Source organism: Spinacia oleracea, chromosome 3, assembly GCF_020520425.1.
Source record: "Spinacia oleracea cultivar Varoflay chromosome 3, BTI_SOV_V1, whole genome shotgun sequence".
Classification (NCBI taxonomy): Eukaryota; Viridiplantae; Streptophyta; class Magnoliopsida; order Caryophyllales; family Amaranthaceae; genus Spinacia; species Spinacia oleracea.
Window position 1 is genome coordinate 44,392,090 of NC_079489.1, and position 27,777 is coordinate 44,419,866.

General features: G+C 36.0%; 1 protein-coding gene across 2 annotated transcripts; it reads left to right on the forward strand.

Annotated features, from left to right (window-relative positions):
* Nucleotides 1–320: 320 nt before the first annotated feature.
* On the forward strand, nt 321–8,194 carry LOC110786732 (probable inactive receptor kinase At5g67200). 2 transcript variants are annotated; one of them, XM_021991307.2, is made up of 3 exons: nt 321–1,660; nt 1,742–1,891; nt 6,967–8,194. In XM_021991307.2, the coding sequence occupies exons 1-3, from the start codon at nt 517–519 to the stop codon at nt 7,545–7,547; spliced, it is 1,875 nt and encodes a 624-aa protein (XP_021846999.1). In that variant the 5' UTR covers nt 321–516; the 3' UTR covers nt 7,548–8,194. The 2 variants fall into 2 exon arrangements, with proteins under 2 accessions (XP_021846999.1, XP_021846998.1); XM_021991306.2 differs by having other exon boundaries at nt 321–1,891.
* The last annotated feature ends 19,583 nt before the right edge of the window (nt 8,195–27,777 follow it).

Sequence of the window (27,777 nt, forward strand, 5' to 3'; positions counted from 1 at the left end):
TTAATTTATTATTATTATTATTATTATTATTATTATTATTATTATTATTACGGAGTATTATTATAGTTATTATTATTATTACTACTATTATTACTACTATTAAAAGTTTCAATAAGTTCCAATAAGTTCAGATAAGTTCAAATAAATTCCAATAAGTTCAGAGAAGCTCAGATCAGATAAGTTCAGATAAGTTCAGGTTAAATAAGTTGAACAAAATGCACCCTAAACAGGGCCTTAGTTTGTGTGGACTCAAGTCAAATGTCGCCTCTAGACGAAATTTGGCATAAATAAGGACATTAGTACAACAACGTCATTCCGGTCCTATAGCTCGCTTTTCCACCTCTTGCACGTGATACTCTGCCACCCTCTGTCCTCTACTCTACCCTGCTTCTTTCACCATTAACATTTCCATTTGTTTTATCCTTTTCTTTTCACCATCTCTTCTTCTTGTTTCATATCTCCAGCAAAAATGCCTACATTCAAACTCAAATCTTACCCGTTTTAATCTTGTTTACAATGGTGAGTATATCATTGTTTTTAGTTTTAGCTCTTTCATCACGTTTATCTTGTTACGTTGAGTGCTCGCATCTTTCAACCGATGCTCAAGCACTCCTCGATTTTAAACGGGGAGCGGATTCCCGTGGTGAGCTCTGGTTCAACACTAGTTACTCGCATTGTAAGTGGCAAGGTGTTGAATGTTTTAAGCACAGAGTTGTTCGCCTTGTCATTGAAACCCAGAATCTTGGAGGCATTTTCACCCCTGACTCGTTAACTCGGTTAGATCAACTCCGAGTTTTGAGTCTAAGGAATAACTCGCTTGGTGGGCCCATTCCAAACCTTTCTACTCTCGTCAACCTCAAAGCCTTGTTTCTTCATCACAACCGCTTCACTGGCTCTTTCCCGCCGTCTATTCTTACTTTACATCGTATTAGAACCGTTGATTTGTCTTACAATAATCTGACCGGGGAGTTGCCCGCCTGGTTGACTCGGCTAGACAGGCTATACTATCTCCGACTCGAGTTTAACCGTTTCGAGGGACCGATTCCGCCGCTTAATCAGTCTACATTGTTATTGTTTAATGTTTCAAGCAATCATCTTAAAGGTCCGATTCCGGTAACACCAGTTTTATCCCATTTCAGTCAGTCTTGCTATTCTCATAATCCAGGTTTATGTGGGGAAATTCTGCACAAACAATGCAGTAAGACACACTTTTTCGGCCCCGCCGCGGAAGCCCCAACGTCATCTGCACCAGCGGGAGGGCTCGGGCAGCAGAGCGCCCAGCTACGCGGCGTTGATTTAGGTCAACCTAGTCGAAGGACTCACACAAACAAGGCTATAATATGGGGGTTTATAGTAGGACTAATGTTATTAATTGGGTCTATTACATGCTTCGCTTTGGCAGTGAAGAAGCAGAGGAGGCAACATCATATGGAGAGAGCAACAATGGCTTCAGACTACTCAGCTACGGCGGACGCGGCAGCAGTGATGAGAACGGAGGAGGAGAGGGAGGAGAAAGTGAAGAGTGCGCAGCAAGAAGGGATGATGAAGGTGGCAGCTGGGAAGAGTGGGAGCTTATTATTCTGTGCGGGTGAGACTGAGTTGTATTCGCTAGACCAGCTGATGAGGGCTTCTGCTGAGTTATTGGGGAGAGGGACAATTGGTACTACTTATAAGGCTGTGCTTGACAACCGTTTGATTGTTTGTGTAAAAAGGCTTGATTCGAGTAAGATTGGTGGTGCAGGAAGAGAGGTGTTCCAGCAGCACATGGAATCAGTTGGAGCACTTCGGCACCCGAATTTGGTTCCATTAAGGTGTTATTTTGAGGCTATGGAAGAGAGACTTTTGGTTTATGATTATCAGCCTAATGGAAGCTTGTTTTCTCTTATACATGGTCAGTTTTCTGGACCACTTTTTATTTTTATTTTTTATACATCATATTGTTTTCTTTATGTTGATTTTGTTTTCAGGTTATTTTATGTGTTAGGGATGTTGTTTGATTCATCTATGCAGCATGTAATACATTGTACAAAACAATGGAGGGGTTCCATATATACTTATATAGGCACCCAGTTGTGGTATTGTGTGATAAGTTAACTAACCAAGTGCGGATTGAGTGTGCATTTCTATGTTTCTGCTATAACATGTTACATTAAACAACACAACCACCCAGTTCAAGGTTCCCATTGAACAATGGAATTATGGATATTGGTGCTAGATGAACAGGATCATAGAGGGAAGTGAATTTTAGCTATATAATGAGCAAAATAGCGGCTATCCAGAAGACTACAATTTGTACCCTTCATTGAACTTCAAGTACATTGGATTATTGACTTTACTTGAGAATAGTTGAGATCTCTTTGGATTCTCCTTAATTTTCTCACAGTAGCATGGAGATAAATATCCTTACTTGTAACCCTGGCTTTGTGCTGCTGTCAAAAAAAAAAAAAAAACCCTGGCTTTGTGCTGTTGTCAAGTAGTATTCTTTGTTTTTCGTGAGACCAAAGTTTTCATGAAAGCACCTTTTTATTCGGCGTTTTGGTAACGGATAAGGAATTTCTAGTTTCTGAGGACTTATTTGTTAGTTTAGACTTTAGAGATGTGAATTTGACGCGATGGAGTTTTACTAATTAGGATTTGTCATCTATAAGAATTTGTTTGGTATGGAATATATAACCTTTTTTCTGCATAAACCTCCATAGTGTTCATGTTTCCCACTTCGTAAACACATCTTATCAGGAATGCTTGGGCAACATAGGGTTTTGGGTCTTTCAGACCTTTAAGTGTAACCATTGTTACCTTTAATTTCTACCTATATCTTGAAAGGGAAACGAGCCTAAGGTTCATAACATCTAACCAAGGGGATTTAATACATGTTCAAAGGAACTCCAAGTGTTCTGTTTGGTTGTTACGTGCAACTCATCAATCTTCAAGAGTTCAAGTTCAATTGCAGTGTGTCTTGTACTTTTGGCACTAGCCTCGGCTAGAAGAGAAAAAAAAAAGAGAAAACCCCGCAACCTAAATTCTAAGCCTCAAACATGTTGCCGTTAATGTGTATTATTTTGCATTTAGAGCTATTTGCATACAGTGAATTTACTACCAAAATTTGGCACAAATTTTTCTATAACGTATTTATTTTTACATTATACTAAAATCAGACATAGGAGTGACACGTGTCACTTCTTGGTGCAAAAGTTTTCCGCCAAAAACTTTTTTCCTAAAATCTCTACTTTATTAACTTTTTTATTTACTGTTTATGTATCGAAAAACAAATATTTGTTTATGGATTATGAAAATAATATACGACACATAATAATTTTTTAAAAAATGATTTTTTGTAATATTTTAGTCAAATTGTTATATTAATAATGGAAAATATATTTACTAAATATTTTGGTCAAAAAATCAACATATTAATATATCGAATATTTTGGTCAAATTTAGCATATCAAACATATATATGTATTACATAGTAGGATGGAAGTTGCATACCCAATATTAGATGATTAAATGAGTATATTCAAGATTTATTAATTATGCGGTAACTTTAGGGAGAGAAATATTCCAGTCAAATAATTTTTTAGAATATCAGTACATGCAAAGGACTTATCTAGTATTTAAAATGTTATACTCCCTTCGTTCCTTAATATTCTTATTTCTAGGGAAGTGGATTCTTACTTCTAGGAAATTTTGAGAAAATTGAGTTGGAAGGTGTAAGAAAAAAGTAGATAAAGTGAAAGAGAAATTGTGAAAAGGTGGTTGGTGGTTGGTGTAAGAAAAAAAAAGGTGGAAAAAGCAAGGTGGTCGGGAGTGAGTAGAAAGGTGTAAACATTAAGGGGATATGGGTTAACAATAACATGGTAAAAGTTGTGTGCCAAAAATAGAATAAAAATATATGTGAGTGGAACTTTATGAAACACCCGAAACGGGAAGTGAGTGAAACATTAAGGAAGAGAGGGAGTGCAATCATAGAAATTAAAAGAGATAACCTAATCTTATTTACGAAGGTGAAATAAATAATTCAATCATAATTCTGAAATGGATTGGCAAACTTTTATCAGTACATGTGCAATGAACCAAGTGTAAGGGAAGGGCATCATAGGTAATGAGTGATATTAGGTAGAAGACGAATTTGGTAGGTGTAGTAGAATGGTTATAAATACTAGCACACTAGGTTATGAGGGATATATTGAGAATTTGGTAAAGCTTACGCTTTGGAGAGTGGTGACCTCAAGTCACTAAACCTAGAGATTGGTAGCCTCAGGTCACTACTTTTGTATCTCAGTTTGGTGTTCTTCATCTACCAAGCAAATTAAAGATATTTCTGCCATTATTCTTGTGCTTAAACTTATCAGTTCTTTACACTTGGTATCAGAGCGGTAAAAAAAGAAAAAATGGTGTTTACAGAATCTGAAGAGAAATCCCAGGAGAAGTGGGATGAGATTTTCCAAAAATGTAAGGAAGATCTCGTGAAAAACATCATGGAGGGTCTTTCTCCGATCTTTTCTTCGTTCCGGCAAGAATTGAAGGAATTGGGAGAGAAGTTTGTTGAACTTAGAGAAGATATACTCAAAGAGGAAGAGAAAGAATCGGTTGCTCTGGAGAACCAAGCAGATTCGGAGGTGGTTGAAACGGAAGTGGTGGAAAATGCAGATTTGCAGAAAAGTGGATCTGGAGAATACCCACTTTTCATTACCAGCGAAAGTACGGTGACACAAAGTGGAGGAGGATCTGGAAAAGGGGCTGCATATGGTAGCTTAGGTGGTGCTGAAAACATTTTTGTTGGTGGGTCCAGCAAGGGTCAGCGTTGCATCGTCGACATAGGTCATAAGGATGATGGGAGCCGAAACGAATCTCCGTCGCCAAGGGTGGGGGAAAGACATGGTGATTTTGCCGGAGGTTTTAGCGGTGGAGGACGAGGTGGTCTCGCCAGCGAAGTAGGTGATGGTCCTGCGAGGGGTTACATAAGAGGGCACAATGGTGGTTGTCAAAACCTTTTGGAAATAACCACAGGGGAGGTGAAAGGGGTGGTGCGGGAGGGATGAGTAGATCTTACCACATCAGATGTGAATCAAAGAGAAGAGAATTTGAGCGAGGTGGTGCTGGAAATAGTGGATCTGGTGGTGGTCCTGGTTTCGTCGCCGGTAAGAATTCCGGTGGTCGAGTACAGCGGCAATCACGGCGGTACTGGAACTTGATTCCAGAAGAAGAGGTGGCTTGGAGAAGTTTTAATGGGTTACTTGTTGGCTTGGAAAGGAAGACAAAAGATATTATTAAGGGCAATTTAGTAAATGCAAAAATGGCTGACACAACTGATAAAGTTAGGCTGCAAACACGTGATTTACATTCAGGTTTGAATATAGCTGTTGAAAGAGGAGTCAATTTGGATTGTTTTCTATTCAGTGAGGTCTTGACTGATTTTGGGCCTACAAACTCAAAGCCCAATGCTGAATTTACTAGTTGTAATCCCATTTCTTCACCCCAGTCGTTTGAAACCAATAGTTGCACCCATTTTTTTGAACCCCATTTGTCTACCCTCGAACCCACACTACCACCGAATTGCAAAACCAAGTTTCAAACCCCTTCATCCACAACTAAACCCAATTCAACAATTATTAATCCCAGACCATCTACCACATTAATCTATCATTACCCCCACAATTTAGACCAACATCCCATTGTTAATTTCCCCAACTTACAACCTTACAATTCCAAGTCAGAAACCCAAACCTTACTTCCAGCTCATGACATCTTCAAGGATAATTTCTTCTTAGCTACACTACTAGAGGAGGTACAAGGACTTACCAGTTAAGAGCTTGGGCGCCAATGGAAACCGAACGTCAATTTCAGAAAACAGAATGGCACTGACTATTGCTACCGAGGCTGGAATTCTCTGCTAATTACTACCCACCTTGAGGACAAGGTGGAAGTTTAGGGGGGCGGTATTGCAATGAACCAAGTGTAAGGGAAGGACATAATAGGTAATGAGTGATATTAGGTAGAAGACAAATTTGGTAGGTGTAGTAGCATGATTATAAATACTAGCACACTAGGTTATGAGGGATATATTGAGAATTTGGTAAAGCTTACGCTTTGAAGAGTGGTGACCTCAAGTCACTAAACCTAGAGATTGGTGGCCTCAAGTCACTACTTTTGTATCTCAGTTTGGTGTTCTTCATCTATCAAGCAAATTAAAGATATTTCTGCCATTATTCTTGTGCTCAAACTTATCAGTTCTTTACAACATGTTAGCATTAATCTTGTGCTGCGTGCACATATACTAGTGGCTCAGCTTTTAAACTTATGCTAAACTACAAGGACAAGAAGACGACTTACAATTTTTTTTAGTGATTTAAAGCTCGAGGGCACATTATTTGTTATATCTTGTGCCATAAAGATCGTTGTTTGTGGGATCGATATGAGATAATGACTCCCTACTTTAAGTCCATCATTGTCAAATTGTATTCCGTGAATCACGACACCATGAGCAAAATCTTGGCTTATGTTTATTGTTTATAATCATCCAAACAATCCCTTGTTTATAATGCTAACTATATGAATGTTTATTTATGTCTTAAACACAACTTCAATTACCTTGATCTACTTGTTTGTATGTTAATACACCATACTTCGTATAAGATTGTAAAACATTAACAGCACAGTTTAGTATCTTAATTTGAAGAATACAGTTTAAGGATACAATAAACATGGAGCGTTTTTGAAGAATTTGAATTTAATGACATGAAACTGAGTAAACTAGTATCTCAATACTAGAGGTCAACAGTGCAGAAAAATGTTCTTAATGTGTACTTGTATGAAGTAGGTTCTAGTACTGATTGCCTCTTTTTCACAAAACTAGAAAGGTTTGCATTTATCTGATAAGTTGTCTGTCATTGATCTCGAATCTGTACATTCAAATTGCATTGGCTTGTTATTGAATACAGGTTAATTTTTTTGGGTTACATGCAGGTTCCAAGTCAGCAAGGTCAAAGCCTCTACATTGGACTTCATGCTTGAAAATAGCTGAGGATATAGCACAAGGCCTATCTTATATTCATCAAGCTTGGAGATTAGTTCACGGCAACCTTAAATCTTCTAATGTCCTCCTTGGTTCTGACTTTGAGGCCTGTATTACAGACTATTCCTTAAGTGTTTTGACTGAAGCGTCATTAACAGATGATGATCCTAGCTTGTGGGCGTATAAAGCACCAGAGATCCGTAAGTCTGATTCCGAAGCAACATCTAAATCAGATGTATATGCTTTCGGAGTGTTGCTACTTGAGCTCTTGACAGGAAAACCACCTTCTGAGCATCCATATTTGACTCCAAATGACATAGTACACTGGGTAAGATCTGCAAGAGATGTTGCAGATGGTGGTAATGACGAGAATAGGCTTGTGATGCTTCTTGAGGTAGCCATAGCATGTAGTGTTGCATCCCCAGAGCAGAGGCCTAACATGTGGCAAGTTTTGAAAATGTTGCAGGAAATCAAGGAGGTCGCACTCATGGAAGAAGATAATGAAACGCACTCTGGTGAAGGGATGTCCTAGGCTATTGGGCTGATGCGCCATTGGTATTGCATTACATATATATAAATTTTGTCTAGTTCTCAAATTACGGAACGCATTGCATTTGACAGGGAACTTTCTGCTGTGCTTTTTTCTTCCTACTTGCTTCTTCTATATTCACCAAAAAAAATCGAGTATCTTTGGAAGTGGGGATTGCGTATCACAATGGCGCTGCGAGGCTGCGAAAGACCTATGAGAATTTGGATAAAGGAAAGCTACACGCTGAAACAGAGAAGCATTAAGCAAAGCCCTTTGACAGTAACGGTGTCACTGTTGGAAGTTGGTTGTAGAAAGCTAATTAACGAATCAGATTGCTCTGAGCTTATTTTGAACTAAAGTGGTCGTTTGGTTAGACGTAGTAGCATCACTTCTGGGAACTTGGTTATGCCCAATATGTTTTATTTCCATTCAATGTCGTAATTTGGTTGTTTTTATACACACAATTCTACTGTATTTTTTACTTTAGGGGATTAGGTTACCAATTTCATGATGACAAGTTTAAATGTCTAAAGGGAAATCTTCATGTGCATATATAAAAGCCCTGTTTGGTTAGGAGTTGTTAGATATTAGCTTAGTTGTAAGTTGTTTGTATTATCTGGTTTGATTTTTGAGTAAAAATGTTTGGTAAATTAGTTGTTAATTGTTAGTTCTTTAATATAAATGACCACTAAAGACAATGACGTACTTTTTTGTTGGATACAAATACGAAGTAGTTTATTATGTTAATTAATTTCTCTTTATTTTTTGATATTAAAAAAAAGAAATTATTCTTAATTTAAAAATTTAAAAATATACATGATTTGCAAATAGAAAATTATCACCAATGAAATTACAATCATGAATGCAATACTTTTTAAGTGTTTCAAAGTACTAATATAAAAGTTAGAAACGAGTCTAGTAAATGGATGAAATGAAAGAGGCTTGAGTAATGTTTTTAAGAGGGAAATACTCTAGGGTGCCAAGCTTGATAAGAGTTGAAATTTCAGGCAATATTATGACAAAGTAGTAATTTTCCATTCACTATTCAAACCTCTAATTGCTAGAAGCTCCTATGTTGAGATTTTTGATAATTAGCATCCCAAAACTCTCTTCGAAATCTCTCATAACCGAACACTTTCAATTAGCTTTTTCAAAAGGTCATACTTCTAACTTATCTCAAAATTCTCATTTTACCTCAAACCTCTCCTAATCAAACAACCTCGAAGTTATTTAAACCACCACTGAAAAACATTCGTCTTCTTTGACTTCTATTAGATGTGTATAATCATGATGAAATAGCTTGGCTAGTTAGTGAAACACGTATTTGAACATTTGATTTCCTATTCAGAAAGAGTTAGGCCCTGTTCATTTTGTCTTAACTGCAGTTTCATGACTTACTTCGCAGTTTATTTCAGTTCAGTTTAATTCAATTCAATTCAACTTATTATTATTATTATTATTATTATTATTATTATTATTATTATTATTATTATTATTATTATTATTATTATTATTATTATTATTATTACTATTATTTATATTATTATATTATTTATTATTGTTGTTTATTATTTATTATTTATTTTATTATTTATTATTTATTATTTATTATTTATTATTTATTATTTATTATTTATTATTTATTATTTATTATTTATTATTTATTATTTATTCCCTCCGTTCCTAAATAAGTGTCACATTTGGGCTCCGGCACGGTAATTAACAAAATTGTAAAGTGTGTAAGAGTTAATGATTGTGAATGTTTTTTTGGGGGAAAGGATAAAGTAGATAATTGTTTAATAGAATAAAGTACAAATAAAAGTGGATGTGGGGATTGAAAAGTGGAAAAATGTAGAATGTGTAAGTAAAAGTAATCATGATTTATAGAAAAGTGGGAAAAGTGTATGGAAAAGTGTGAAAAGTGTATGGAAAAGTGGGAAAAGTATATGTTCAAAAATAGAAATGTGACACTTATAAGGGAACGCCAAAAAAGGAAATGTGACACTTATTTAGGAACGGAGGGAGTATTATTTATTATTTATTATTTATTATTTATTATTTATTATTTATTATTTATTATTTATTATTTATTATTTATTATTTATTATTTATTATTTATTATTTATTATTTATTATTTATTATTTATTATTTATTATTTATTATTTATTATTTATTATTTATTATTTATTATTTATTATTTATTATTTATTATTTATTATTTACTATTTATTATTTATTATTTATTATTTATTATTTATTATTTATTATTTATTACTCCCTCCGTTCTTGTTTATTAGTTCCCTTTCCGTATTGGGATATTTGTTTTATTATTCCCTTTTAGAATCTTTCCTTATTTGTTCAACAATTATTCCCCTTTTATCCTTTTATTACAATTGTACTTCCTTTTTTTTTTCCCAATTAAATATGCAAGTGGTCCCTTTATTTTCTAATTTAACAACATTAAACACTCCACCTATCTATATTTTCTTTATTTTTTCTCTCTCCTATCCACATGGGTGAGATTATTTAGAGATTCACATGCAAGGTGTTCTTTTACTAGATTGTTCAATATTTCATAAGGGACTAATAACCAAGAACGGAGAGAGTATTTATTATTTATTATATATTGTTTATTATTTATTATTTATTATTTATTATTTATTCCAATTCAGTAATATTTAGTTAAGTTCAGCTAAGTTCAGCTCTAAAGAACATGACTTTAACCTTATGGTGTTGAATATAGGGTGTGCCATTATTATAAACGGATTTTTCATGAAATACCCCCGAATTTTGGCGTAATTCACCAAATGCCCCTCGACTTTCAGAAATTCACCAAATGCCCCTCACAAATGACTTAATACCCAAAATACCCTTACTAATGATGCGCCGTTAGTCCTCCGTTAACCTAATTTTCAAATTCACCAAATACCCCTATTTTAATACTTATTTCACCAAATACCCTTATTCAGAAACTTAATTCACCAAATACCAATAACTTAAAATTACTCATTTTGATGCTCAACGGCTAGTTTTTGTGTTTGAAAATTAGCCGTTGCTTATTGTTTGCTTATAAATACTCTTTTTCTGACGGTTTATTGTAGTTTTCCTATTATTTTGTTAATTTCATATCATTTTTGTCATGAGTTTTCTTTCAAAATCATCATCCACACCCAATGAGTCCACATATGTAAGAGTCCCAAATAAATTTTGTTATCATGGGAGAAAATTTGACATCCGAATATCTGATACAACACTCAATCTGAAGCTCCGGTACAACATTAAAACAGAAAACACTCCTAAAAACACCTCAAAACGTCGCAACTCTTCAAGAAAATAGCTACTTCTTTTGTACCTTATTCTTTATGTGACCAATTAATTATATTTACCACGCAATCGGAAGGTATTCCTTTTTCAATATGGGAAATATCTTTAACATATGCAAACAGATTAAAAATAAAGCTCTTATTAATTTTATTCTAACGCATATGTTCCAGCTACCTCGGCTTCTATTGCTTCCATGCCACATATTTAACGTTAACTCCCTTTTGTCTCTTGTCTCTACTGCCTCCAAACATCTTTCTTCAATCTCCTAACTTTCTCTCGACCTTACAGTCGAGGCATAAAGGTTTTCCCACTTTTCTTTTGAGCTAGGTCCTATTGACATGGTCAGATTTATGGACAAATGTCTATTTTTGGATTTGAGGGAACAAGAAAAAAAAATGAAACTAAGGTATGTTCCAAAGCTCATGAACCAGTGAAAAAACATGAATCTTGGCACAAAGATTTGCCTCCAAACTCAAGATTTTCACATCATGAATCCAAGTTGAAATCGAGGTTGTGATAAAAATGTATGTGTTATTGAACTTGATTTCTTAGTTTCTTTACCATTCGGACAATAAGAAAATTAAGGTGTTAGCTTTAGATTGAATTACTTCAGCTTCACTTACATAAGATCCCTTTGAAAATGGGGTTTTTTGGCCTTTTGCTCAGCTAAAGTGCATTGTCTTTACTGGATGAGGCCTGAACTTATTGGATCATAATTGAAACTTACTGAGTGTTGTATCGGAGCCTCAGATGGAAATTTCCTCCCATAATATTAGAAATTGTTTGGGACTCTTACATATGTGGATTCATGGGTGTGGATGATGATTTTGAAAGAAAACTCATGACAAAAATGATATGAAATTAACAAAACAATAGAAAAACTACAATAAATAGTCAGAAAAGGGGTTTTTATAAGCAAACAATAAGCAACGGCTAATTTTCAAACATAAAAACTAGCCGCTGAGCATCAAAATGGGTAATTTTAAGTTATGTGTATTTGGTGAATTAAGTTTCAGAATAGGGGTATTATATGAAATAAGTAATAAAATAGGGGTATTTGGTGAATTTAAAAATTAGGCTAACGGAGGACTAACGGCGCGTCATTAGTAAGGGTATTTTGGGTATTAAGTCATTTGTGAGGGGCATTTGGTGAATTTCTGAAAGTCGAGGGGCATTTGGTGAATTACGCCATAATTCGGGGGTATTTCATGAAAAATCCGTATTATAAAACTAGTGTATTGGGTGAGACCGACTTACTAATTGTTTTTTCATCCACTTTATAATTAGCTGCAAGCGGTCATCTTCTCCATTACGTTTCGCTACTTACCAGGTGTTTGGTAAGACGGCTCAACCCATTTACAATAAGTGGCAAGCAGTCATCTCTTCCATTCCATTTCACTATTTAACAAGTGTAGGGGGCTAAAAATGGACATCCCTTTCCCCTTTTGAATGTGTTATTTGGACTTGGAAAATAATGTCGTGTACTTAATGTAAGTTTTATTGGCTTAATGAAATTTGTTTGAAAATCATTAAACGCATTAAACTTGGACCAATTTATTAGGAGGAATGATTAGTAAGAGTTGACATGATTTTTTATAATAAAATCCTCAAGGGGAGCCAAATACGGAAATAGGGCCAATCCTGATATTTAGTGGTCCCTATGAAAAAAAAGAGATATGGGCCCAGTAATACGCTTGTTTATATTTTTACGTTACATGTTCTTACAGAGTATTTGATAGATATAAATCAGATGCAACAAAATTTTCTCTCTTCTTATTTGTATGATGTCGTTATAAGAAAGATGATTTGTATAGGTTTCCCGAAGAGAAATTTGAGAATGAAATTGGTTGTAGATTGTCTAAGAAGAGAATTGTACAAGTTATTTTTTTTGCGACAAAATTCTTAACACAAGTTAATTTCTTAAACGTTAATATAAATATATGTTAAATGATTTTTATTAGATACTAATTTTGGTGAATTTAAATATTAAACAACCTAAACATTTACATTGTATAAAACTAAGAAGGAAAAACTTAGATTTTTAAGACATAAAAAAATAACAAATAAAAACGAAAAGAAGCATTAAAAAGAAAGGAAGGACGAAAAAGGAAAAAGGAAAAAGGAGAAAGGAAAAAGGAAAAAAAGGAGAAAGAAAAAAGGAAATTAGAAAGTTCAAATAAAAACGAGATATACCCTCATGGGGATTTGATCCCTTGATTATTTGAATCATTTAGCTCCCAATTATCAATGAGCCAATTGTTGAAGAAAGCCTTCTCAAAGAACACATGTGAGTGTCCCACATTGAGAAGAGATGATAGAGTTAATCACTTAATAAGGCTAAGGGGCTACTCCCCTTATTGCCATATGGTTTTAAGGTGGAACCTCCTACGGTCTTGTTAAGTGGACTCTCTCTCTCGATGACGGGTGCGGCCCAGGCCCGTATTTAACACCAATGAATTGTTTGTGCTTTCTATTGTGTTTTTTTTCTTCTAAAAATAGATATTAAATGGAAGCAGATTATTTTTGGGCCCCTTTCGACCCCGGGCCCTAGGCAATGAGATTTGAGGAATAAAAATGTCATACCCCTATACCCCTAACTGCTATACCCAGGTGCAGCCAACTTTGGCTGTACCCCCCCCCCCCCCCCCAAAAAAAACTACGTGTTTGTATTGTTTGTTCTTTATTATTGTACTGTTTGTTCTTTCTTATTGTACTGTTTGTTCTTTCATCTTGTTTTTAAATTCATCATAAAATTGTTCATAATTGTTGCATTGTTTGTTCTTTCTTATGAAATTTTATGTTTCTTTTTATATCGTTTGTTCTTTTTTGTTGAATTATTTGTTCTTTCTCGTTTATTTATTTATTCATAATAATCATCTGGTTAATGTTCATAATGAAATTAAGATCTGAAGGAAATAATGCCCTTGGTCCAAGTATGCATTCTATGTTAAGTCTAATAAATGCGGTTCAGTATTAATTAACAAGTTAATAATTCAGTGAGATCAAGTGAGCTGAATGCCTAGCTAGAGGCCGCTTCAGTTCAAGTGGAATTAATGATATTAATCCACAGCTTACTCTTGACTGAACCCGTAGGGTCACACAAATAGTACGTAAACGGATCAAGTATTTAATGGCATTAAATACTCCATCTATGAATATTCGGAACCGACGGATCTTGGTTTCAGTGGGAGCTAAGATCGTCACAGGCAAGAAATGAATACTCCGGAAACGATGATATTGCCGGAAACGGAAATATGGATCGTATCGGAAATATGAATATTATCCAAGTCGTAGATGTTGCCGGAAACGGAAACATGGTACGTATCGGAAAATATTATTGGAAATGGAAATATTACCAGAATCGGAAATATTGCCGGAAACGGAAATATTGTCAGAATCGGAAATATTACCGGAATCGGAAAATAATTCCGGAAACGGAAATATTAAATATTTGTTCGAAACGGAAATTAATTCCGGAATCGGAAATATTAAATATTGTTCGTATCGGAAATAAATTCCGGAACTGGAAATTTAATCGGAAGCATATCGTACGAATTAGCATCGGACGAGGCCTGCCGGACGAAGGCCCAGCACGAAGCCGGGCCATCGCCCAGCAAGCACGCGCGCCACAAGCCCAGCCAAGGCAGCGCCCAGGCCTACCGCAAGGCAGGCCCAGCGCGCGCCAAGGCCACGGATGCGTGGGCCGCGCTGCGTGGGCTGCTGCTCGCACGCGCATGGGCAGCCCTTGTGGCTGCCGTCTGTGTGTGAGTTTGTGCTCATGCGTGATTCCTAAATCTACAAGAGTTAGTGTATGATTAAATTCCTATTCCTAATTGGATAAATTAATTAAATAGAATTCATGTAGGATTCTAATTTCAATTAATTCGTATCCTACTAGGATTACGATTCCTTTTCCATAACTCTATAAATAAAGGCCTAGGGGTCATTATTTATACACAAGTTTTAAGTATTCAAAACTAAGATTTTTAAGCAGAAAAATCAGCCAATATTCTTGCCTACCTAACCGAAAATATTAGAACCTTAAGGGCGATTCTAGTTGGTCAATCTTAAGGCGGATCCGGACGTGCTGTGGACTATCTACGGAGGGACGACACTTGGAGTCCTAAAGACTTGTTCTTGTTCGGTTCGGGCGCAGCTAGGGAAGGCACGCAACAAAGAGTATGCATCTATTCTATGCTAAATGATTATGTGTAAATAATATGTTTTCCTGGGTTTATGGTTTTTTCCGCATGATTTATGAATTGTCATATGTATCATAACCAAACAGTGGTATCACGAGCCCCTTATTATTTTCATAATCTAAATTGCATAAACATGGTTAAATATTACAAATTTGCAAGAATTAAAAGGGGTGATTAATTTTCGTAATTGTTAATTAATTGCAAATTGCGTTTATTTAATTATACGTACGCAGTTTTTCGGCAGTTTCTTCGTTACTCATCCGAATTGAGTGATTTTTGTGTCAATTCCGCATGTAAAAGGCATTCTAAAATTTTGACAAAAATAGTACTTTTCTGCCGAACCCAGAATTCTCAAATTCGAAGCCTAACTATGACTTTTCGAAGGTTTTAGTTTTTCGAATGCAAAATTTCGTAAATTTAAGATGTTAAATTAAATATTTGCGATTCTTGTTGATAAATCTTGAATTTTTGATTGACCTACTGCATATGTTTAACAAGTTTGAATGCCTAGTCTTGTTAATTATGCAATCTAATTATTAATTATGATTAATTTGTTGAAAATTAGAATAATTTAGAATTAATTTGATTTTCATAATTAATTGTAATTTAATTAGAAACCTATGATTAAAAACCACCATAAAAATTGTAAATTTACGATAAATTTTAAATTTTTATGACCTAAACTTGAATCCATATCAATCGGAAATCAATTGGATAATAAATTTTCGATTTTTCGCCATAAAATTATGAAATTAATATTATTTATTAATTTGTCATTAATTTTAAATATAAATTTTAAATTTTATGCGATTCGTTCATATAACTTGCACGCACGAAGCAATGGACGCTTCGTGTTACCCTTAAGGGGTGTTGTATAATGCGGGCATGCGACGACGAGCAAGGGAGCTCGTCGCCCGTGCGGCACGAATGCAATGAGCAAGGGCGTAGTGCACGAGCACAAGGCAGCAGCCCTGCCTTGTGTCGTGTGCCACGAGCTATGAACGAATGGGCATGGGCGAAGAGCGAGCCAAGGCAGTCGCGTGTGGGCAGCAAGCGAGCTGCGCCACAACGCGCGCTGCCTCGCACAAGAGCGCGCAGCCTCGCGCGCAGCGAGCGCAGGCTCGCGTGCCACGAGCGCTGCGCCCAGCATTACTCGCGCGCACAGCGAGCGATGTCGCCCGCCCAGCGAGCGATGTCGCGCCCCAGCGAGCGATGGCTCGCGCGCACAGCGAGCGATGTCGCGCGCCCAGCGAGCGATGTCGCGCGCCCAGCGAGCGATGGCTCGCGCGCCCAGCGAGCGATGTCGCGCGCCCAGCGAGCGATGTCGCGCGCGCGCACTGCGAGCGACAGCTCGCGTGCGATGAGCGCTGGCGCGCGCAGCGAGCACAAATGCGTGCGGAGGCTTGCGATAGGGAAGCAGCAGCTATGCGACGAGCGCATGGGCTGCGCGCACATGGCCAGCAATGGCTGTGTGCGTACGGCCCATGGGCGTGCAACGCGTAGGGTGTTTGCGTTACGATTAGATCGTTTTGAATGTTTAATTTGAAAATTTCAGTTCACGTAATTTTAATTAATTTTAAAATTAATAATTTGAATTATTTTCTTGGATTTTAATTTTGAATATTATAATTATAATAAATATTATTTATTCTAATTATTTTACTAAAATTAAAATCATGAATTAATTTAAATACGACTGAAATTAAATTAAATTTTTGGATTCAATTATAAATTGATATGAGCTTTAAATTTTAATTAAATTTGTATGTTTCCGGTTGGACTAGAAATACATTTTTATGTTTAAAATTGGTAAAGCATATGAATTTATTGGTTTAAGTGGGAGCGCTTTTTAGTCATAAACTCTTGATTAGGTCTACAAATCCTTAAGGTTAAAACAACTTGATTAGAATTAATAAGGACTGAATAATTGGTAGATTATTGGTGCCCTTGATTAATTGCTGCAAATGTTTACGTGATGCATAATGTGTTTTACTAACCAGCTATGTGGGCCATTCATGATAATGAATGGGTGAATGGTATATATTGTATATGTACTGTTTTGCAGGTTATGAAGTGACTAGTATGGCCAAATAGGATAGAAAATATGGTCTGCGTACCATTAATTTGAATGTAATTGGTCTAAAGTACCAAAGTTATTTTTCAATTCAAATATGGTCTGCGAACCATCAAATAATTGTAATTAGTTATAGCTTATCCTATTTGAAGAAAATGGTGCCTCCCACGGAGATTTTCAAGACGGACTTTGAAGTCAAAGCTTCAAGATGAAGTCGGGCCATACTAGATCACAAATATCTTATGCATGTTTTAAGTTATTTATTGTTTTAAATATGTCTTAAAATGCATGAGATCAAAAGCTTGATTATGTTGCATGATTAAGGATTTTAGTTCACTTAAAATCTAACCAACATAGTAAGAGCCTTAAGTTCCAAACTTAAAAATTGAGTTAAAAGGTGCAATGCCAAAATATACACTTGCTTGGATATCATTTACATCAATCTAGTAATAGTTTTCGCTCAGCGAGGTGTTACTTATTGGTCCTAAAGGGGCAAGGTACACAAATAATTGTGAGTACATGTTAGTTTTGGTGAAACTCAACGATATAAGTAAGGAGTCCTTTTATGTCGTGGCAAATTCGATAGGTTTACCTAATAAAGTTCTTAGACGTACCTATCAACCAAGAATAGTTTCTAGACTATTAGCAAAAGGCTTTTGCTTACCTAAGATGTTCTAGGATTAAGTCGACAAACTGTGCTTAGTTCTTCAATGATTTTAGGATCTTGGAATCATTTTATTCACACCTGCCGGAACACATAACTTGAATAAAATGCTTAATAAACATTGAATTATGCATGTATGCTAGAATTTAAGTTTATTAAGAGAAACTGTGAATGGTTATTTATTTGTTTATTCTTTTCAATTGTAGTTTTTAATATGGCAAACAACAATTCATTCAACATTCGATCAATTCTCGAAAAGGAGAAGTTGAACGGGAAAAACTTCCTTGACTGGCAAAGGAACTTGCAAATAGTTCTTATGCAGGAAGAAAAGGAGTATGTCCTAGATGAGGCGATGCCCGAAGCTGCAGGCGACGGGGTCACTCAGGCAGCCCTCAATCGTTGGATTGATGCCAACAAAGATGTGAAATGTCTAATGCTCGCCACCATGAGTGCGGATCTGCAGAAAACGTTCATCAACTCAGATGCTTTCACAATCATCAGTGAGTTGAAGAACATGTTCCAAGATCTGGCTCGAGTCGAAAGATTCGAGACTCATAGGCAAATTCTTGAGACCAAGCTTAAGAAAGGCGAGCCCGTAAGTCCACATGTTCTCAAAATGATTGGACTCATTGAGAATATGAGTCGGCTGGATCAGCAATTTTCTCAGGAAATGGCTATAGACACCATCCTCCATTCTCTTCATAGCGGGTATGATCAGTTCAAACTGAACTACAGTATGAATAGTCTGGACAAAACGCTCACTGAGCTTCACGGTATGCTGAAGACCGCTGAAAAGACGCTCAAAAGTGATAAGCAGGATGTGCTTATGGTGCGTGGGGGCAAGTTCAAGAAATCTGGAAAGAAGAGGAATGCTAAGAAAGGTGGCAACAAGGCCAGCCCAACTAAGCAAACTGGCGCCAAATCTGCAAAGAGGAAGGTCAGTCAACCCACTTCTGAATCCGAATGCTTCTACTGCAAGAAGAAGGGGCATTGGAAGAGAGATTGCTTGAAGCTAAAGGAAGATCAGAAGAACGGAACAGTCGTTCCATCTTCAGGTATTTTCGTTATAGACTGTATACTTGCTAATTCAACTTCTTGGGTATTAGATACAGGTTGTGGCTCACACTTATGTTCCAATCCACAGGGACTAAGAAGAAGTAGAAAGTTAAGCAAGGGTGAAGTCGACCTACGAGTGGGAAATGGAGCACGGATTGCTGCATTAGCTGTAGGAACTTACTATTTGTCGTTGCCCTCCGGGCTAGTTTTGGAACTGGAAGAATGTTTCCATGTTCCAAGTCTTACTAAAAACATCATTTCAGTTTCTTGCTTAGATGCTAAGGGATTTTCCTTTATAATAAAAGACAATAGTTGTTCGTTTTATTTTAAAGAGATGTTTTATGGATCTGCTAGATTAGTCAATGGACTTTATTTATTAGATCACGACAAACAAGTATATAACATAAATACCAAAAAGGCCAAAAAGGATGATTCAGATCTCACCTATCTGTGGCATTGTCGATTAGGCCATATAAACTTGAAACGCTTAGAAAGACTTCAAAGGGAAGGAATTCTAGAACCATTTAACTTAGAGGATTATGGTAAATGCGAATCATGTTTACTTGGCAAAATGACAAAGCAACCTTTCTCTAAAGTTGGAGAAAGAGCAAATGAACTATTGGGTTTAATCCATACAGATGTATGTGGACCAATGAGTACAAATGCTAGAGGTGGTTTCAGCTACTTTATCACTTTCACTGATGACTTCAGTAGGTATGGTTATGTCTACCTAATGAAGCATACGTCTGAATCCTTTGACAAATTCAAGGAATTTCAGAGTGAAGTAGAGAATCAATTAGGCAAGAAGATCAAGGCACTGCGGTCTGATAGAGGCGGTGAATATCTGAGCTATGAATTTGATGACCATCTGAAAGAATGTGGAATTCTATCAGAATTGACCCCTCCTGGAACACCACAATGGAACGGTGTGTCAGAACGGAGGAACAGAACCTTGCTAGACATGGTCAGGTCAATGATGGGTCAGGCCGAACTTCCATTAGAATTTTGGGGACATGCACTAAATACAGCTGCACTCACTATAAATAGAGCTCCGTCTAAAGCTGTCGAAAAGACTCCATACGAATTATGGTTTGGAAAGCCTCCAAATGTGTCTTTTCTTAAGATTTGGGGATGTGAAGTATACGTCAAACGATTAATTTCAGACAAACTTCATCCAAAATCTGACAAATGTATCCTTGTGGGCTATCCAAAGGAAACAAAGGGGTATTACTTCTACAATACATCTGAGAACAAAGTGTTTGTTGCTCGAGATGGTGTCTTTTTGGAGAAGGATCACATTTCCAAAATGACAAGTGGGAGAAAAGTAGACCTCGAAGAAATTCGAGTCGAACAACAAACTCTAGAGAATGCTCAAGATGACATTCAAGATGAAACTCAGAGATCTTTAGAAGAATCTGGTGAGAATCATGGTCAATCTAGAAATGTTACCCCGCGTAGATCGCAAAGATATAGATCTCAACCGGAAAGGTACTTGGGTATTTTGACGAACGAGAGCTATGACGTTCTATTACTTGAAAGTGATGAACCTGCGACTTACAAGCAAGCTATGACGAGCCCTAGCTCCAAGCAATGGCAAGAAGCCATGCAATCTGAATTAGACTCCATGTCTGAAAACCAAGTATGGGATTTGGTCGATTTGCCAGATGGCTACCAAGCCATTGGAAGCAAATGGGTTTTCAAACTGAAAAAGGACAAGGATGGGAAACTTGAAGTTTTCAAAGCTAGATTGGTTGCAAAAGGTTACAGGCAAGTCCACGGTGTGGATTACGATGAAACCTTTTCACCAGTTGCAATGCTAAAGTCTATTCGAATAATGTTAGCAATCGCTGCATATTACGATTACGAAATATGGCAGATGGATGTCAAAACTGCTTTCTTAAACGGCGTTTTAACAGAAACTGTGTTTATGACACAGCCTGAAGGTTTTGAGGATCCAAAGAATGCTAAAAAGGTATGCAAGCTAAAGAAATCAATCTACGGATTGAAGCAGGCATCCAGGAGCTGGAATATACGTTTTGATGAAGCAGTCAGTGACTTTGGTTTCATCAAGAACGCGGACGAATCTTGTGTATACAAGAAGGTCAGTGGGAGCAAAATTGCTTTCCTAGTATTATATGTCGACGACATATTGCTTATCGGAAATAAACATTCCTATGTTGAACTCTGTCAAGATTTGGCTTGGGAAATGTTTTTCGATGAAGGATCTAGGAGAAGCACAGTACATATTGGGCATCAAGATTTACAGAGATAGATCTAAAAAGATGATTGGACTTAGTCAAAGCACTTATATCAATAAGGTGCTTGATAGGTTCAAGATGGCGGACTCCAAGCGAGGCTACCTACCCATGTCTCATGGAATGACTCTAAGCAAGACTCAGTGCCCAAAAACACTTGATGAGCGTAGACGAATGAATGGGATTCCATATGCATCATTGATTGGTTCAATAATGTATGCTATGATATGTACACGCCCGGATGTTGCGTACGCACTCAGTGCTACGAGCAGATACCAGTCAGACCCAGGAGAGGCGCATTGGACTGCTGCCAAGAATATTCTGAAGTACCTGAAAAGGCACAAAGATGACTTCCTGGTCTATGGTGGAGATGATGAATTAATTGTTAAAGGCTATACGGACGCAAGTTTCCAAACCGACAAAGATGATTTCAGATCACAGTCTGGGTTTGTCTTCTGCCTCAACGGAGGAGCAGTAAGCTGGAAAAGTGCTAAGCAAAGCACCATTGCGGATTCTACAACTGAAGCGGAGTACATTGCTGCACATGAAGCAGCAAAGGAAGCTATATGGCTAAGGAAGTTCATAGGAGAACTTGGTGTAGTCCCCTCCATTAAATGACCAATAGCCCTGTATTGTGATAATAACGGAGCTATTGCACAGGCAAAAGAGCCTAGACACCACCAGAGAGTCAAGCATGTACTTCGTAGATTTCAGCTTCTACGAGAGTTCGTTGAAAGAAAAGAAGTCGAGATAAGCAAAATTGGAACTGATGACAACATATCAGATCCATTAACTAAACCTCTGCCGCAAGCGAAGCACAACTCGCACACTGCAGCTATGGGAATCAAGCATATTGGAGAATGGCTTTGATGTCTCTGTTTAATGTTTTAAAGTTTTAGAGTTTAAATCTTTGTAAAACATTATTGGTTAATCATTCACAATAAATGAAAGGAATTCATTTTTCCATTTAATTTGTGGTTTATTAAATGATGAGTCCCTTCAACTTGACGATATATTCAAGATAGACTGTCAGGACCAGTCCTGTGACTAAGAAATGTCTATCAAGTGAACTTGAATGTCAAAGGTTGAAAATGGTCCCTAATCGGAGTTTTCTATAAAATTGGACGCATAGAAAACGTTAGACGATTAGAATGCAAGATGACTAGTAGTTCTGTTTCTTGAACTATGTGGACATGGCAATGTCATAATCATTTGCATAGATACTTACTTTGGGAAGACTAGTATCGGACAAGACCTATGAAACTTTACTGTAAGAGATGAAAGTCTGTCATAAGTAAATTTCATTAAATTATTAGACACTAAATCCTCAATACCTGAGTGATTTGAGATTACTTGTTTGAGAACTGGTTGCTTTGACGTTGACCAACCGTCGCACCGTAAAAGGAGGCTATAAAGGCAACGCTCAGGTAATCACCTATCAAACGAAGTCTAATCTCAAGATTGCAAGATTGGGATTGTCCTCCCATAAATCGGGATGAGATGCTTAAAAGTTGTACAAGGCCACTCGGAGAGCTAGAAACTGTGAAATGCATGGCCGTGCTCGGATGAATCATAGGCTATGATTATCTGTTTATTTGATCAGTTGAACTCTGAAACCGAGGAACACCTCTGGACATAATAAGGATGACAACTCTTACCTTATGTTCAAGAGCAAGCATCGAGCGACAAAGGAATTAGGAAATGCACACTTGTCCCTAAGGACAAGTGGGAGACTGAAGGAAATAATGCCCTTGGTCCAAGTATGCATTCTATGTTAAGTCTAATAAATGCGGTTCAGTATTAATTAACAAGTTAATAATTCAGTGAGATCAAGTGAGCTGAATGCCTAGCTAGAGGCCGCTTCAGTTCAAGTGGAATTAATGATATTAATCCACAGCTTACTCTTGACTGAACCCGTAGGGTCACACAAATAGTACGTAAACGGATCAAGTATTTAATGGCATTAAATACTCCATCTATGAATATTCGGAACCGACGGATCTTGGTTTCAGTGGGAGCTAAGATCGTCACAGGCAAAAAATGAATACTCCGGAAACGATGATATTGCCGGAAACGGAAATATGGATCGTATCGGAAATATGAATATTATCCAAGTCGTAGATGTTGCCGGAAACGGAAACATGGTACGTATCGGAAAATATTATTGGAAATGGAAATATTACCAGAATCGGAAATATTGCCGGAAACGGAAATATTGTCAGAATCGGAAATATTACCGGAATCGGAAAATAATTCCGGAAACGGAAATATTAAATATTTGTTCGAAACGGAAATTAATTCCGGAATCGGAAATATTAAATATTGTTCGTATCGGAAATAAATTCCGGAACTGGAAATTTAATCGGAAGCATATCGTACGAATTAGCATCGGACGAGGCCTGCCGGACGAAGGCCCAGCACGAAGCCGGGCCATCGCCCAGCAAGCACGCGCGCCACAAGCCCAGCCAAGGCAGCGCCCAGGCCTACCGCAAGGCAGGCCCAGCGCGCGCCAAGGCCACGGATGCGTGGGCCGCGCTGCGTGGGCTGCTGCTCGCACGCGCATGGGCAGCCCTTGTGGCTGCCGTGTGTGTGTGAGTTTGTGCTCATGCGTGATTCCTAAATCTACAAGAGTTAGTGTATGATTAAATTCCTATTCCTAATTGGATAAATTAATTAAATAGAATTCATGTAGGATTCTAATTTCAATTAATTCGTATCCTACTAGGATTACGATTCCTTTTCCATAACTCTATAAATAAAGGCCTAGGGGTCATTATTTATACACAAGTTTTAAGTATTCAAAACTAAGATTTTTAAGCAGAAAAATCAGCCAATATTCTTGCCTACCTAACCGAAAATATTAGAACCTTAAGGCGATTCTAGTTGGTCAATCTTAAGGCGGATCCGGACGTGCTGTGGACTATCTACGGAGGGACGACACTTGGAGTCCTAAAGACTTGTTCTTGTTCGGTTCGGGCGCAGCTAGGGAAGGCACGCAACAAAGAGTATGCATCTATTCTATGCTAAATGATTATGTGTAAATAATATGTTTTCCTGGGTTTATGGTTTTTTCCGCATGATTTATGAATTGTCATATGTATCATAACCAAACAAGATCTTCATTGATCTTTTATGATTTTACAAGCGCATGTATTGTTTATTCTTTCTTCTTGAATTTTATGTTCTTTTATATATTGTTTGTTCTTTTTTGTTGAATTGTTTTTCTTTCTTTTTATTTATTTGTTCATAATAATCATGTGGTTAATGTTCATAATGAAATTGTTCATACTTTTTGTTTTATTTGTTCACACCTTTTGTATTATTTGTTATTTCTTGTTATATTACTAGGCATCTTATAAACCCTTGTATCTGTATAACCTATTTGCTTTCTTTTCATTCTCATATTTTCAAATCAGTAAATGTTCATTTTAAAATTAGTTGTGATCATCATAACAAATTACTTACTATTTTCATTTTCATTCTACAACAATGAGGAAATTGAAACCATGAAAGTCAAATATTATGTTCAAATCACACTTCATACACACATTCAAAAGTATAAGAACTCGATACTACATCAAAAGCAAGATTCAAGATTAAAGATATTAAGTGGATGATTTCTACCAATATCTTGTAATTCAAGTACAAACTTACATAGACAATGCCTAAAATGTTTAATTTTTTTGGTAAAATATGTTATTTGACATGTTTCAATTGCTTAATATATGTATCAAAATTGATAAAGGTCGCAATATGCGACCTTTAAGCCATGTCACAATGATGACATGACATGCTTATGTGTCATGATTTAAATTGAAAACTAAAATATTTAACTTATATAACCTATTATACATGTAATAGCGCTGTTTCAAAGTGCTCTTAATTAAGGGTTAATTATATTTTATCAGCATTATATCATTCCAACAAAATGAATTAAGAGCTTAAATCAGATTTGACTTTTTTTTTTTAGCAAAAATGTGAAATGATAATTTTGCCCTTGTGTTTCCAAATGATTAGTCACTTGCTCATCTATCTAATATCATACCTTGATACGTGTCAATTAGATGAGGAGACAAAGGTTGTGCTTTGCTGTCAACCCCTCAATCTTCCTCGTCATTCTTTGATTAGATCATACAATTAGTCTCACCAACAAAAACTGAGAAAACACAAACATAATACTCTTTGCTCTAAAGCTGCCGTTTTTGTTTTCCTCAATACCTCCATTATTCTCTCGTATTTGGTCAATTCTTCCTTCATGAAAATTGTAGCCCTTGAAATTTTAATCAATTTTACTTCAAGAGTCACTCAATTTGGAGCTGTATTGTAGGAGATAGGCCCCCTTCTTGTCGCTGCTACTGCAGTTGTTGCTTTCAGCACCAGCTTCCGTTTTCAATGTTTTGAAGATCTTGTGCTCATTTTTCGCTCCTTGTTTCTAAATAAAAGTTGTAGATCTCTTTGCGTAGATGAATTTAGGTGCAAAAGTCACTCAATTTGGATCCGTATTCTATGAGATATGCTCATCTGAAATTGGTAGCTGCTGCTGGCTACGAGCTGTTGTTGATGCCCCTACTCATTGTTGTTGCATATCTCAACTCTGATGTGATTAGGGAAGTAGAACCCTTGTTAAGGTAAATATATGGAGCTTATTAAAGAGTTAAGTTCATGCATATATTATGAAGATTTAATTATGGATATATAACTGGGAGTTCAAGCAAAGGAGTGACGGGTATCATGAAATTGGTGGTGATGATCGGATTATGAACCTGAGATCGTACTCTTGGAGTATTATTGTCGTATGCTTAAGGTAAACATTGTCCATCCACCTTTGTAAAATTTATGACTTGTGTTTCCTAGATTTTAAGAATTTTGTGAATTATGTGATTTACATTTAAGAATAAGACTTTTGAATTAATTTCAAGTGTTACGTTATTATGATTTGGAAATTGTGATTTCGTAAAAATATGTGGGATCTTTATATTATTATCATTTCAATGAACTCAATATTTTGTGCTTTGAATCGAAATATTTTGATTGATTTGAACATGAGACTTGTGACCATGCGGTTGTGAGATTTGTGAGTTTGATGGTGAGACTTGTGAAAGTTGGTCGTGTGTTTGGGTATACGATTGATGTTAGATTTTGTTACACATAGTTATGCCTACGTAAGAATGATATGGGTTGTGAAGATATTAGTCTTTTGCAATATGGAAAGCCATGGGCAAGCCTATACTAGTGTAATTATAAGTTGGTATGATTGATAAATATTGTTTGAGCATCTTTCTAAGTATTCGAGCTATGGTGTGATAAACTTTGAAATAACCTACGGAGTACATGATTAGAGAAATATGAGTGTGACTAATATATATTAACCTCTGTTGGGATTAATAAGGTTGAGCAAGAACTATCGATTGATTCATAAGCGACAAATATATTTCCTTTGCAATGGTACTCTTTTGCTTTTCTTGAACTATTATTTGAGCCATTTAATTTTATAATAAGATTTAAAAATTATTTTTATGAGATTATTATTTTCTTTATTTATGTTATGATTAAAGTTATCGTTAAACTGGTTTCACCAATATACCAGTTATTGTATGATTTTAGTTCGAATATGACGAAAATGATTCGTTACAACAAAAACACTTTTGAAATAATTTTTATGAATTGGATAATCATAGGAAGTAAACTAATTGATCTTCTAGAATCTATTTTTTGAACTACTCAATATATTATGTATCTTAATTAATTACTTGATTTTCCGAATTACGAAGTATGGCCTATATTTAGCAATTTATCCTTTATCGAGTCGGGAAGCTCAACATTTTATTAAATTATTTCGTTTGAGATCTTTATATGGTTTTTTTGGTAAAGAGTATGTTTGAAATTGAAAGACCAAGATTATTCTTGAATAAGATAAAATAATATAAATAATTTATATTTCAATACGATTAAATTGTGGATTTATATATCGTTTTATACTTTAACCCTAATGAGAATTAGTTATATGATCTATGTGATAGAGTTTTGTACGTAACCATGTGCAATGGAGCATGAAGTTAAGTTTGACTGGTACGGATTGAGCTATTAAGCTTGTTTGGGTATAGTATTTTATTGAGAAGTCAGATTCATTTAGGATTACTTATAAGTGATCAGACTTTATGAAAATTTCGCATTAAAAGGATATGAGAATATTTTGCTAGTGTGTTAATAAGCTAATGGTTTGGAGGTGTGATCTTTGTGTTACAAACCAAATTGAATGTGCAATTGTGTAATGGAGACTAAGGATTTCGATGGAATAATAGTGAGTTGAAAATCTGAGATGGGAAGTATGATTTGTGATAAGTTTAAGAAATATGATTTGCCTTAAAGTATAATTTATATTCGAGTGTTGTTAAGAATATTGGACTTTATATATATACTATGTTAAAAATTATTTTTCAAGAATTACGCATATAAAATTTGTGAAAAGTTATGAGTAATTCGTTTTGATCTTTAAGCGAATATATTGAATTTTGTATAAGTATGGTTTGTGCCAAGATTTTTAATTGTGTTTAATTCAGATGTGATTTAGTTTGTGATACAAGCCTTTGAAGAATTATATTTATATATTGCTTAAATTTGTTAAATTAGTTTTCAAATGTGTTTTAGTGGGGAAGA